Genomic DNA, 12,720 nt, shown 5'->3' with positions numbered 1-12,720 from the left:
TGAGAGTGGCGACTGAATGCTGGGGCCGCAGCAAAGTTATTGGTACGGGAAAATTAACGCGACCGTTGGGGGTAGCTCCGACCCGCTGCCGCATATATTTGGTCCAACGCGGCTGAAGCGACGGCCGTACGGTATAGATTTTATATGGAGTAACACAAGTTCGCTAATTTGGTGCACTTTTACAGCAGCGAATGAAGTATAACACTGCTCTCATGCTAATTAGGCAAGAAATGATGTATGCATGCGTACTGCCACGATAAAACAAAAGCAAGCGGTGCGGCACCTACGCGCTACGATGCTCCCACTTATTTTCACAACGCTTGTAACCTGACTGGTTGGGTCAAAACTTGGTCGTTGAGCTGTCCATATTACAGTCGGGAACGGCTCAACAGTTTTCGATTATCACCAAGGTAAGAGCCCGATGAAAAGAACTGCGTAGAGCAGAGTACAGACGCCGTGTTGTTAGAATTTCATTTTATTGCTCCTCTACACGCTGAAATGCATGACATGCAAGGTAATGAAAGGCAAGGAACTAAAACAATAAAAAAGATGCGCACTGTTACACCACGTGTTGATTTTATAGCCCTTCCTTACAGTTGAGCATACCAACGCTTTCAGGGCTGAACTTTGGCTTCTCCGGAACTTTCATCAGTCGCTCCTTATCCTTCAACGAAATGGAAATGCTAGTAGTGACCTTAAAACAGCAAGGAAGCAAAAGTTTCATGAAGATAAAAATTGTTTAAATGTTTTATTACAGCGTTAGTATATGTTCTTGAATACGCCTTTAGCACGAAACAATTTCACACCAGAATAGTCACAATGGGAGTAAGTAACCACAGTGATTAAAAATGCTTGCTTGAATTTCCAACCTACTTTAAGGTAACGCGATAAGATTAAATATATATCTCAGTGAATATTTCAGAAATGCTTACTCCGTGAGAATAGCTTCTTTTGTCAAGCTAAGAAAACTGAGGCCGAGACCGCGAAACAGAAGAAAATATATTCTTGTTATTCAAGAAATGAGATAAGGAGTAGCCCTAGGAGCTTTAAAAGTAGGTATACAAAACTCTTCACGAGATATAGAAAACATGAGCGCCGGACACTCACACATCATTCACAGTTCGGTTCAAGTGATGTTTCAAAAGTGTGACTGACAGCAACAAGAGCACGTACGTTAAAAAAAAAAAAGATAATTACCTTAAGCAAAGACAAGGGGAAGTAACTGGAGCTCAAATTTTGGGAGAGTCAGTTCTCATGGCATGCTGATTGTTATTTGCGTATCCAGTGACACCATCTCACTAGAAGCACAACATCAATTCACAATTATTTCCGTGCTCACACTTTTTCCGGGAATCACGCGAAACACGCTGCGCTAGTGTCGGGGCAGCGTAAATAATATTCTTTACGGATACGCAGAGAGAGAAGCACTACCTCACACAGGTGGGTACTTTTCGTAGAAACAAAGTTTTCCTGCCGAATTCTGCGCAGCCATACAGACCATCGCTTGCGGTCTTTTTTCGCGCTCGCTATGTTGACAACTGTTTGAGCCTGTAGTCTAATATAATTGTGACGCAGCGATCTATCCCTTTTCGGTGGGCGTAGTGAATACTGTTGGAATCGGTTGGACTAAATTTGATTTGTCCATCCTTCCAGCGCAAGTATCACTCAGGGAATTCACTTCTGGCCTACACAGATATCCGGTACATTCATCTATATATAGCTTAAAAGAGCGCGGTTGTAGGCCAGTTGGTGGGACATGGTAAGGAAAGGAATTTGGCAAGCCCTCGCAGGTTATGACTAGCAGCTTACCGGTATCGCTCAAGAGGAAAGTATACAACAGTTGCATCTTACCTCTACTCACCTATGGGGCTGAAACGTGGAGGCTAACCAAGAGGCCAAGAGGGTTCTGCTTAAGTTGAGGACAACCCAGAGGGCTATGGAATGGTAGGGGTAACGTTACGAGATAGGAAGCGCGCAGAGTGGGTCAGAGAAATAACTCGTTACTGACATTCTAGTGCGAAATCAAGAAGAAATGCGCATGGGCAGGATATGTAGTGCGAAGAGAGGATAACCGATGGTCGCTTAGGGTAACAAACTGGACTCCAAAGGAAGGAAAGCGTAGCAGTGCGTGGCAGAAAGTTAGGTGGGCGGATGAGGTTAATAAGTTCGGAGGGGTCAAGAGGATGCAGCTAGCACAGGACCGAGTTAGTTGGAAGAATATGGGAGCGGCCTTCGCCCTACGGTGGGTATATTCAGGCTGATTATGATTATGATTAAGGAACAACACTGCAGAAACTACAGGGCAGAGGAAAGGCCCTGTATTGCCTCCTTCCCTCTGTCCTGTCGTTTCTGCGGTGTTACGTTGCTTACCACGTCTATCCAGCCTGCGGGAAAACGGTATGAATCAAGAGTGTATGAGAACACGTACGATGGACTGACAGGCATTCTGAGTAGCAGCGCTTGGAACAATGCAGTAGCTCTGACCATGACCACACAAAACCGACGCGCGAGTTTGAAAGGCGAACAATATAGCAGCAGCACCTGTTTCAAAGACAGCGTCCGTAGTGTACTGCGTCGCACGATATAAAAATAACGACTAGTTTGCCAAAATAATTTATATGTTATTTCTGCACTTAAAGTGGAAACCAATTTCTTAATGTGGTGCACCAGGACCAGTTCCAGTTATCAAACTAGAAAAGGTGGGCTTGTCACGTATAATTGCCGAGTAATCTCTAACTGGAAGCGTAATTGCTTTATTTCCCATCATAATGAGAGATCCTGTACAGGAGTGCATCTCAAGCCATATTACCAAGCCTCTGAGGATACCAAAGACTTCAATCAGCTGCAGTAACATTTAGACATCTGAGGCATAGCAGCTGGCTGTAGTAAATAATAGAGGAGCACCTCCCTGCACTCTGACCTGCTTCCCTTCATGTACCCACTGGGCACTGCGATGTAGTTGCCTGAGTAGTACAGTAACATCATCACCAAATACACTCGCACCTTCCGTTTGTCTTTTCCTGGTTGGTTGTACAATCGAGACCACGTGGAAGGAACGGCAGCCAATACTACTGAAACGAGATTGTATTCATTTGATGTTTTCACGAAAATAAACAATTTTATTGCAGCGTGTCTAGCAAAGGGTGTCTAACTAGATTCTTTTACACAACGTGGTTCCTTGCACCTGTGGAACTTTAACATTCAAAAAGCGAATATTCAATACTCCTACTCGTTGCGGCGCAATGAATTCGCTTTCTAAAAGTTCATATCAATGTTTGTGTCAGGTATAAAACCGATAAATTCCGAATACGTGTTCAATTTGATTTTTCTGCGTGAAAAAAAAAAAAAAAAAGATCACCAAGCAACGAGTACGTAGAAGTTCCATCTCAAGCATAGCGTATGTTAGCTGACCCGCAGCGTTTAGTACAAAAATTATTAGTGCTGCCTAATTTTTAGCCTCCACGAAATCATGTTGGTTCCGCCGCCGGATATGTGTCACTTGTTCCGCTGTTCCTTCTATCATGTGTTCTCGGGTGTACATGCAGGCAGGAACCTTCCTTTAAGTAACGCACAGTTGTCAAATATTGCGGAAGGGTGTGCCCTTTTGATGGCCAGTTTATTTCGTTCCAGGCAAAGAGAAGGAGAAAGAAAAAAATACTGTAATGGCGGGGACCACAGTAACGCTGAGTGTTTGCGCGGACGCTCACAAGGTGGACAGGACGAAGCTGTGTCAACACGAGGTAAGAGCCACACCTATGTTTGCTCAACGGCAGTTTTTACGCGACTGAGTTACTGCGTTTGTTTTAGGGTTAAGTACGGCGCACTGTGTTTATCTTTTTTTACCTTTTCGGGACTTTGCTAATAACGTTTTTTATACCATTGCCTTTTCACTCCTTCAAAGCTCGCCAGAACTTCAAATAAAAACTATCACCCTTTCAGAAAAAAATGTCTCGCGCATCCATAAAAATTGACTGCAGCAAATATCTTCCTAATTTAAAATGATTTTAAATAAAAAACTGATTTCTTAGCACAGCGAAACTGAATTCTGAACAGTAATACCTTACAATACTTTCGCCAGAGGTGAGAATAAACTGTTCACAGATAAGCACTGTGCTTGAACCCACTCAACAAGGGCAGCAGTGATGACATCACTTCCGGGGATAGATAACAAGACAGATGTTTTTATGTGCATGTATTTTGTTTTTCTAGGAGAAAATGTGGTGGCATCGTTCGTCGCTGTTCTCGCGAGATGGCTGCAAAAACCTAGCAATGACAAGAAACTTGTGGCGACATCAAGCGGCCGTATGAGGCACAGAGCGAGTAGAGCATCCACAATGCATCACTAGATGCCTCCAGACCCATCCGCAGTCAAGGACACCTCCAGCTATGACAGTCGTTTACATGTGGCTCATAAATGCACCACTGGCGGAGCTCCGTGTGGAGGCAGTTTTTACTACTTTTGTATTGAAAGTGTCATGCAACCATTCATCATGAGCGTCCAGAATGCTGTCATACACTTTCTTTTTGCACATAGCGTACAAATGCTATTCAAGTTAGAGGCTAGCTCATAATAGGGATTCAAACCGACGCCGTTATATACTTCCAAAGTTCCTGCAAGCTCGGCTCCTATATACTACATGAAGTATGGTAATGTACATCGAATACGCGATCGCACACACGTCAAATTTAATACCATCAGAAAGAAGTTTGATATGTGTCGAATAGCTGACTTGAAAACATTACACCCGCAAAATATAAAAATTTCACATTTGTTCACGCAAGCAGTCTTATACCTGTATGCGCCATTTTTTTTTTTTTTTTTACTGCTGACACAACCGGTATCTAAGCACACTATTTATCATACGAAAATATCCACTAGCTAAATATCTTATTTGCGAAGTGCATGTTTCAATCTTCGCTTGAAAATGAAGCACCAGTGTGATTCCCTCACAACACACCTCGTGTCAATCGACGTATTCACGCAACATAAGCACGGGCAACATATAGGAAACATATTGGCAGGCTACATCGAAGAGAATCGTAGCACGCGTCTTTCTTTTCTTTTCACATCGCTCATGTTCACTGGCATGATGTGACGTGCAAGCTTGCATAGGCTCAGCCATTCTCCTCTTCAATTCATTTTTCCGCGAAAGCATTTGTTTAGCCAATGTTAGGCGATAGCGCACTAGGCTTGTTGTGCTGAAAAGCGATTACCGCCACCGTAGCCTTGTCTGAGAGGGAGAATTCAAGGACGAGTCGGAAAGGTATCGGACAAATTCGATGGCGCCGACATGCAGCTACCCCCGGAACTCCGATACCTGATATGTCAGTAGCAAAACAGATTGCCCCTCCGCGTTCTAGCGCAAACCGATGTCAAGTCATACCCTCAAGGCGGAGCTTAAGTGTCCTCTTATTTTGTTTTTACCCAGTTCAACATCATCGAGTTCGACAGCGACACGTTCCAGTTGCTGGTGGACTACCTGCACTGCGGGTCTTGCCCTCTTACCTGCGAGTCCATCCCGGGGCTCATATGCGCCGCCGAGCACTACGACCTGCCTGAGCTCATGCAGGCCTGCTTTCACCACGCCAAGCAGCACCTGCGCCTCTCAGTGGTCTGCGGCATGCTCAACGTGCTCGAGAACTACTACTGGCGCTACACTTCGGCCACCGAACTAGTCAACATGATCCTGCAGTTCGTGGACACGAGGGCCGCGGCACTGTTTGCGGGACAGGACTTCCTCGAGCTGTCCGAGTCCATGTTCCAGACCATCATCGGCCGCGAGCTGAACATACCTGAGGTGAACAAGTTCGAAGTCATGCTCCGTTGGGCCAAGCACCACGTCAAGGCCATCAACCGACCTGGTAACCACACGCAATTTTTGCGATTTTGGCAGTGCGTTAAATCATCATTCTTCTGTGGCGATGAAATTGAGGATCATTGCCAAACAAACTGCAGTGTTTTTGTGCTACACTGTACACTATGAAAATTATTAGCTGCGTGTCAGTAGAGAACCGAATATATAAAAAATCTTAATGTGCTAGGCCTCAGTGAACATACATAAAAATTCTACAAGGCGCTAGGAATGCTTCAAAAGTAAGAAGCGACAGTCCTTTAGCAATTAGCACTGTCTCTAAACTTGCGACATGTAATGGCTCTTACAAGTTCTGCCGCTCGCGTAACGAAAGTCAGCACTAGTTCTTCGTAATATCTCCTTTTGGGCACGCCTCTTGCACAGTCTATGACAATTTATGCCGATTAAATTGTTAATTTTAATACATGCTTCGCGCCTACAATTTGTTATTCGATGTGAAATGAATATATATTCCGTTGACTCGGCAATTCATATTGGTTAGGCACTTGGTCTACTTAGAAGTATCTTTCGGCATTACAGAGCTCACTTTACATACTGTCGGAGTGCGTTTCACCGCCCGATATGGCGGCTATCGGGCTGCACAGTCACGCTGGTTTGTTCCGCAAGTTGAGCTAGTTTTCTCACTTGAACACGCAAACCTAATTTCCATTGACGTCTTTATTGCTCCTTTCAGATCCAAGAGAACTCCAATGCACCATGAACCGGTTGACCCGAGACTTGAAGCTGTATCTCATACCGCCGCAAGAGTTAATAAAAGTAAGTATGAAATGTAAGTATCAATGTTTTCTTTAGTCTATTTTGATCACAAGGACATACAAAGTCGAAACATCAAGGAGGTTAGGGCGGCGGAAAATTTACTTATATGTAATATCGCATGCCTTAACGAAACACCCCTAGCTTTGGATAGAATGTCTATAATGAGAATTCAGTTATAAATGCTTGGAAATGTCCGCTCTATATTTTCTCGTCATTCCTGCGAATTTGAGCGCAGAACACCAGCACAGCTGGGCCTTTGTTCTCATTCAGGAGCCAGATCTTAGGCGTTGAATGTTTTGGGACTCTTCACTGCCCGTTCAGTGCCAGTAGTATATGTCATCAGAGGAAGAATTCCAGCACTTTTTCCAGCTCCGCGATAAGCAGTTCCGCTAATAGCGTTTAATGAAACAAAGTTGCATTATCCAAAATGTCCTAAGGACACAGCTTCTGTTAGGACATCTGCCGTGCAACAAACCCTACCTGAGTAGTTGGGTTTCTGTAACCTGTGTTTGCTTGTTATGGAACAGTTAACTATGACTGGCAAAAAACAGTGCTTCTTGCGGAAAGGGAGTGAGTTGAGAGATAGTATCAGTACTCCGCATTACACGGTGATTATTGATGACTTAATGTCATAATTGGGCAGACCTGCAAGTGTCAAGTGAGATTATAAAAAATAAACCGTGTGTGCAAGTTATTAACAGCCTTATTTTTCAGGGTACTGTGATTACCTGCATTGTTTTCCTGTGTCCTTTTGGTGTCCTTTTACTGTTTTTTCTTTGTGTTCTCGCTTCTGTGTAGTTGGAAGGGTTGTACGCAATTATGTCTTTCATTTATAATGTGGTTATTTCTATCGTTATTGACAGCATAAGTGTAATAAAGTTTACGTGTCACATAAAATTCCCATGCGATCGATGCGTCATATGCGTCAAGTCAGTTGCGACGAGCCATCATGGCTCGCTGCCACGCCTCACGTTGCTACACACGATTTCTTACACTGTTTGATTGCAATGCTATGATACTAAGTTTTCGCAGAGGAAGATCCTGTGAGCCGAGTTATGTGCTTTGCAGTGCAAGTATCCACCCACTAATAAGTCGAATAAAGACGCTCATGAAGCCTCATCGCGTGTCCCCTCATATCGCTTTTTGTACTAAGAATGTCTTCCTACAAGCGTGACAAACAGGGCCGAATTGCTTCTATAAACAGTCATGTGTGTGCATGTTTACAGTTCAAATCCGGACTTCTGACTGACGCATAGTTGCGAGTCACAGTTCTGCACTAAGCTAGGTCTAACAAAGATTCGAACGCAACAGGTGCCTCACTTGTTCGACATTGCGGGGGCTCGCAATTTTTGACTACAAATTGGATCATCTGGCAAGTTTGCCAGGCCTTTTTTTAGGAGATCTTATTTAAGACAAGCCAAGCATTCTATCAAATCAGTATCCAAATGTGGCATTATATTCGCATTGCCTGCCTTTGCCTTTTCTCCCCATTCGGTTTTCTTTTTTTTTTTTTCGCGGCATCACATCTGGTTACATGTATACGGAGGCATTCGCAAGCTTTTCAGATACCACGCTAATGCTGTGTCATTGAAAGGGGGCAAAGACAAACGTTAGAACCCTCACAATGAAAAACTGCGTACACTAGACACAAAGGCAGAAAACAAGAAAGAACCACCAGAAGCGCTATAACCCTAATCCTTTCGATTTGGTTTTCAGGCTAAATAAGCGACTAAGACCGAATTTCACGCTGCTCAATCCCTCAGTTTTTGGATAATCGAGATGATATTGTAAACATCTATCCTTCGCCTCTGATGCTCAGTCACAGTTATACTAAATCGCCGCCTAAGGAACAGTTCGAAAGTATTGCCACATCGTTTTTCTCACTTGGCCTTCTGAAAAAGTGCACTCTCGTTAGAGCTATTGACGCTCAGGATTACCTTTTTTTTTTTGCACAGCACAAGGATGAGTCAATCACAAGCATACATATTGTTGAACTGTTTGCAAGGATATATATCCACAGCCCAAAAAAAATACGGAGCGCGCATCAGCAATCAGACTCGCCACATCCCATATGTAGCGCTAATAACGAGTTACTTTCATTAGTGCATTTGCGCTTAACCTAAAAGAAACGTCACAGTCTATCTGCAAGCAAACACCAAAGCGCGCTCCGTATGATTCTAGCCGAACTTTTAGACGTGTTATATAGAATGTTATAAGTTATGTTTAAATAAATGCGAGGAAATTTACGAATGGGGGGGGGGGGGGGGGGGGTAAGCGGCAAGCTGTTATAGCATAATATATAAACATAAAGCTGCGTAAAGGGCCGGAGCAGAGGGGGGAGGGCACAAACTTATAGCTGCTTCATTGAAACGTTGCATTATTTCTTTCTCAACAAAAATCTGCCTATGGGCCTAGGTTGATACGATGGATATGATTACACGTGTGCAGTTGAGTGCTTGACGCGCATGCTTTTTGCTGTTTCGGAAAGTATGAGACACTGCTTCTGTGAACTAGCTGCAAGTCTGCTCCCATTGTCTGATTCTGTCAATCGTCTTGTCATTCGCGCTGTCTGATTTTTGTACTATGTTTAAACAAAACAGGGCCTGTAGCACACGCCATTCTTACGCCAATAACCACCAAGTTAGCAATTGTTTGCTATCACCGCCTCTTTGTTAGTTTATAGGCACACCCAATAAGCAGCTTTGCGGCCGAAGTATTTGCCTGCTTGTGTTGCGGCCACGAGTAGTTTAGGTGCTGCAGCACTGTTTACTGGGAGCAATTTCACTTTACGTCTGCAGTTTTATTGAGCTACAGAACGGGAACTGCTCCCGAAAATTGGTGAACTAAGCAGTGGCTTACACAATCGGCCTGAGCCAGAGGTTGGGCAGCTGTTGTGAATGCTTCGCGCAGACGCTTCATAAGCTCTCGCTCTAATGCGACACTGTCCCTGCTAGGAAGCCTCCATCAATCGCTACACCTCGGTCATTCTGCGACACCGATCAACTTGTGGCGGCAAAAACAACTTGATCTTATCTCGCCGACCTCGCGGCTTCTATGAACGCCCTACTCCTTCACTGCAGTACTACAGCTGCTGTCTCATCTACATGCTTTGGGTTTTTGGGTCGCCATTTTAACGCGAAAGCATGTCTTCTCACCGGGTTAAGTGGAAAAATATGGGAGAGGCCTTCGCCCTGCAGTGGGTATAGTCAGGCTGATGATGATGATGATGTCTTCTCACTAATAGTGTAACCAGAGCCTGTCGATAGAGCATGTCACATAGCGTGTCTGCACGACCGGATACTAAAGAATAAAAAGCACTGCTGTGACAGGGTTTCGAACCCGCGGCAAAAAGAATTAGTTTCCCTGCATCACGCACGAAAGCACTATACTATCGCCATAAGTTTTGTTTTTCTATATTGTATAGGAAATATCCGTAAAAACGAAAACTTCATTTGCTTAAAGTTGTTCATGTCTGAAGTTACCGAGCTGCTTAATACGAGCTCGCCATATTTCTAGCCCTACACTGCAGCAGCATCAAAACATCAAAATTCTGGGAGGACAACACATGCGTCTAGGTATACGGCAGCCAGTTTGGAAGTTCTTCGCGTGCAGCGTATACACTCCCCACCAAAGCACACTGCTCACGAGACACAGATTTGGACAATCTTGGTGGCTCAGCATGCCTGTACTATCGCCCCAGTCGATCGCGCCTCGTTTAAAACTGCAACACACTCTCGCGCTGCTCAGTAAACATCACCGCCTTCATTAGGTTCCAACTGCAACACATTCTCGTGCTGCTCAGTGAACACCATCACCTTCACATACTTAAAATCTGCGCTGCTCCTTCATTTAACCGAGGTAAATACGCCATACACGCCGCCTGGTTGAGTGGGGACCAGGTAGACGTGCGTAGTGTCAGGCGTATCTACAAGGCGACGCGGCAGAACAGAAAGAAGTAAACGTGCAGCAGCTTAATCAGCAGCAGTAAGAGAAATGCTTTCGGATTGCTGCACCTAGGCAGACTTAACTGCAATCTTGAAATTTGTTTCTTCATCTTCCTGCAGTGAGAGTCTGGGGTGATGGTTTAATGTTTAAGGGAATCACCCAAGGAGGGGTATATTTGTAATGAGGGAGTAATTACTCACTGAACCCAAGCGCAGCCATACGGCTGCAAAGGAAAGTTGCACAGCTTTCTCAGAAACTTTGTAGATAAGAGAAAAATTCGTCCTGTTTCGGGGGATAGTCAGTGCAGCTTTTTTTAGCTGTATGGCTGCGCTTGGGTGTATGCAATAAGTAATTATGCCTATATTAGGAACCCTGACTCAACTTCCTCAGGTCCACCATTTTCGCTTCCCAGCTCGCATTTCTATCATTTCCCAAGTGTTCGTTACTTTTATTTGCTTCATTGTTGCTGGATCTTTTGTATGAATTTACATCTGTTCAGAGTGGTTTTGCCTTTCGCTTTGCGTACCCCCCCGTACACTAATGCCCAGTAGGGCGATTTGCACGTACTCAAATAAATACATAACCGACCAAGAAAGTGGGATACAGAATTGCGGGCTTAATAGCGAGGCCTGAGGTCAATACAAGAGCAGCGGCAACCTGTGATCAATAACATTACTCGAGCGTATGACGCCCTGCAGGAGCTACAAGAACGAAAGACTCTGCGCCCGTCTTTTCGGTTTTTGTTTTATGGCTTTGTGCATGACGACATCCTTCCATTTGTCTCCCCTTCCCTTTCCTGATGCCACGCACCTCCGCTCTCTTATCTTCTATTTCCCGGCTGGTTTTATCGGAGGTCTTCGGTGGAATTTATCCACGTGACGGCTGAGGTTGTGCTCACGCGATAATCTACCGGAATATATAACAGCCTTATAACAGCTGAAAAGTACTAATATACTGTAATCATGGGGATTGCCAACTTAACGTGTCAAGAAACATTAAACGCAAATAAATAACAGATGCAAGGTCGTAGCATTGAGCCTATCGTTAAAAACCAATATGCATAGATATATGACATAATAGCTTTACTGATCATGTTTGCTGGTTTTTCCTATGGGCCACTGAAACCACCCAGACGCAGGGCTGTGTTGTGCCAAAAAAAAAGGGGAATGTTCTACTAATCTCCACACTTATGAGAGTAGTAAGGTCTTGGTGAATTCGGAATAACGCATGCGCTTCACACAGTGAACTGTCGAGATGTCTCATGGCGGGATCATTTTGAATAAATAATTTCTTTATCAGACCCATCCATTATGTTATCTCGGAGGTCATGTTTTTATCACATCTTGTAGCTTTATTTTGTACTGGGTACTGCAGCGACTTGCTGTTACTTTCTCCCACGAGGGATGTTTTTTTTTCTGCGCGCGTGCCGCAGGTGGTGCTCCCCACGAAGACAATCAGCCATGAAGAGATCCTTGACACACTGCTCTACCAGGCTGACACTGGCATGTTCCGCGTGCGACGGTCGTACATCGAGGCGGTCGACTGTCGCAGAGACCGGTACTTGCTCGGCCAAAAGCTCCCCAGGTACCGAAGGTAACGCTGCTTCAACCGACCATCGGATTCCGACCTCTCCGCAGCAGCCGAGGACAACTAAAAAGCTTTCCATCCCTGCTCGCGCATTTTTAGCTGTTGAAGGAACCTATCGGCCAGAAATTAGACCTTATGAAAACCTAACCCCCGCCACGGCTTCTGTGCTCTGACGGTTCTCTGGGAGCTACAAATCTTATGGAAGCTGATTGTCTTTTTTTTTTTTTTAGAGCATTGCCGTGACATAGTCTCAAGTAGTCTTTTAAGCACATTGGAGCAGTTTTTTTATCAAATCAGTCCTGCGCGGCCAAAACTGAGGTAATGACAACAGTCTAAAGGAGAATCAATGCACTAAGCAATGAGAGGTGCTCTGAAAAGAAAATCCACAAATTACGTTCATAATAGCTCAAAGGCTCTATGCATGAATTGCACATTATGTCACAATCGAAAATAGCAACTTGTTTTAGAAAGAAAGGAAATGCACACATCATTGGGCTCCTAGCACGGTGATTGCTTCGCAAGATTTATTCTTGCAGTAATTCGTTTTTGGCAAGCAAAT

At 44.4% G+C, this 12,720-nt stretch overlaps 1 protein-coding gene across 2 annotated transcripts in view; it reads left to right on the top strand.

Annotated features, from left to right (window-relative positions):
• rsh (Rap GTPase activating protein radish) overlaps positions 1–12,360 on the top strand; it is a 204,137-nt gene extending 191,777 nt beyond the window's left edge. For both annotated transcript variants that reach the window (XM_084605637.1, XM_084605636.1), the window contains exons 14-17: positions 3,631–3,740; positions 5,430–5,862; positions 6,547–6,629; positions 12,007–12,360. In XM_084605637.1, coding sequence (XP_084461763.1) covers positions 3,631–3,740; positions 5,430–5,862; positions 6,547–6,629; positions 12,007–12,171 — 791 coding nt within the window. In that variant the 3' untranslated portion in view covers positions 12,172–12,360. The remainder of the gene's footprint in view (positions 1–3,630; positions 3,741–5,429; positions 5,863–6,546; positions 6,630–12,006) is intronic.
• Positions 12,361–12,720: the final 360 nt, after the last annotated feature.

This window comes from Amblyomma maculatum, chromosome 6 (assembly GCF_055883805.1).
Source record: "Amblyomma maculatum isolate TAMU_Amacu chromosome 6, ASM5588380v1, whole genome shotgun sequence".
NCBI lineage: Eukaryota > Metazoa > Arthropoda > Arachnida > Ixodida > Ixodidae > Amblyomma > Amblyomma maculatum.
Note: the sequence above shows the minus strand (reverse complement) of the source record. Positions and strands in the feature narration are given on the sequence as shown.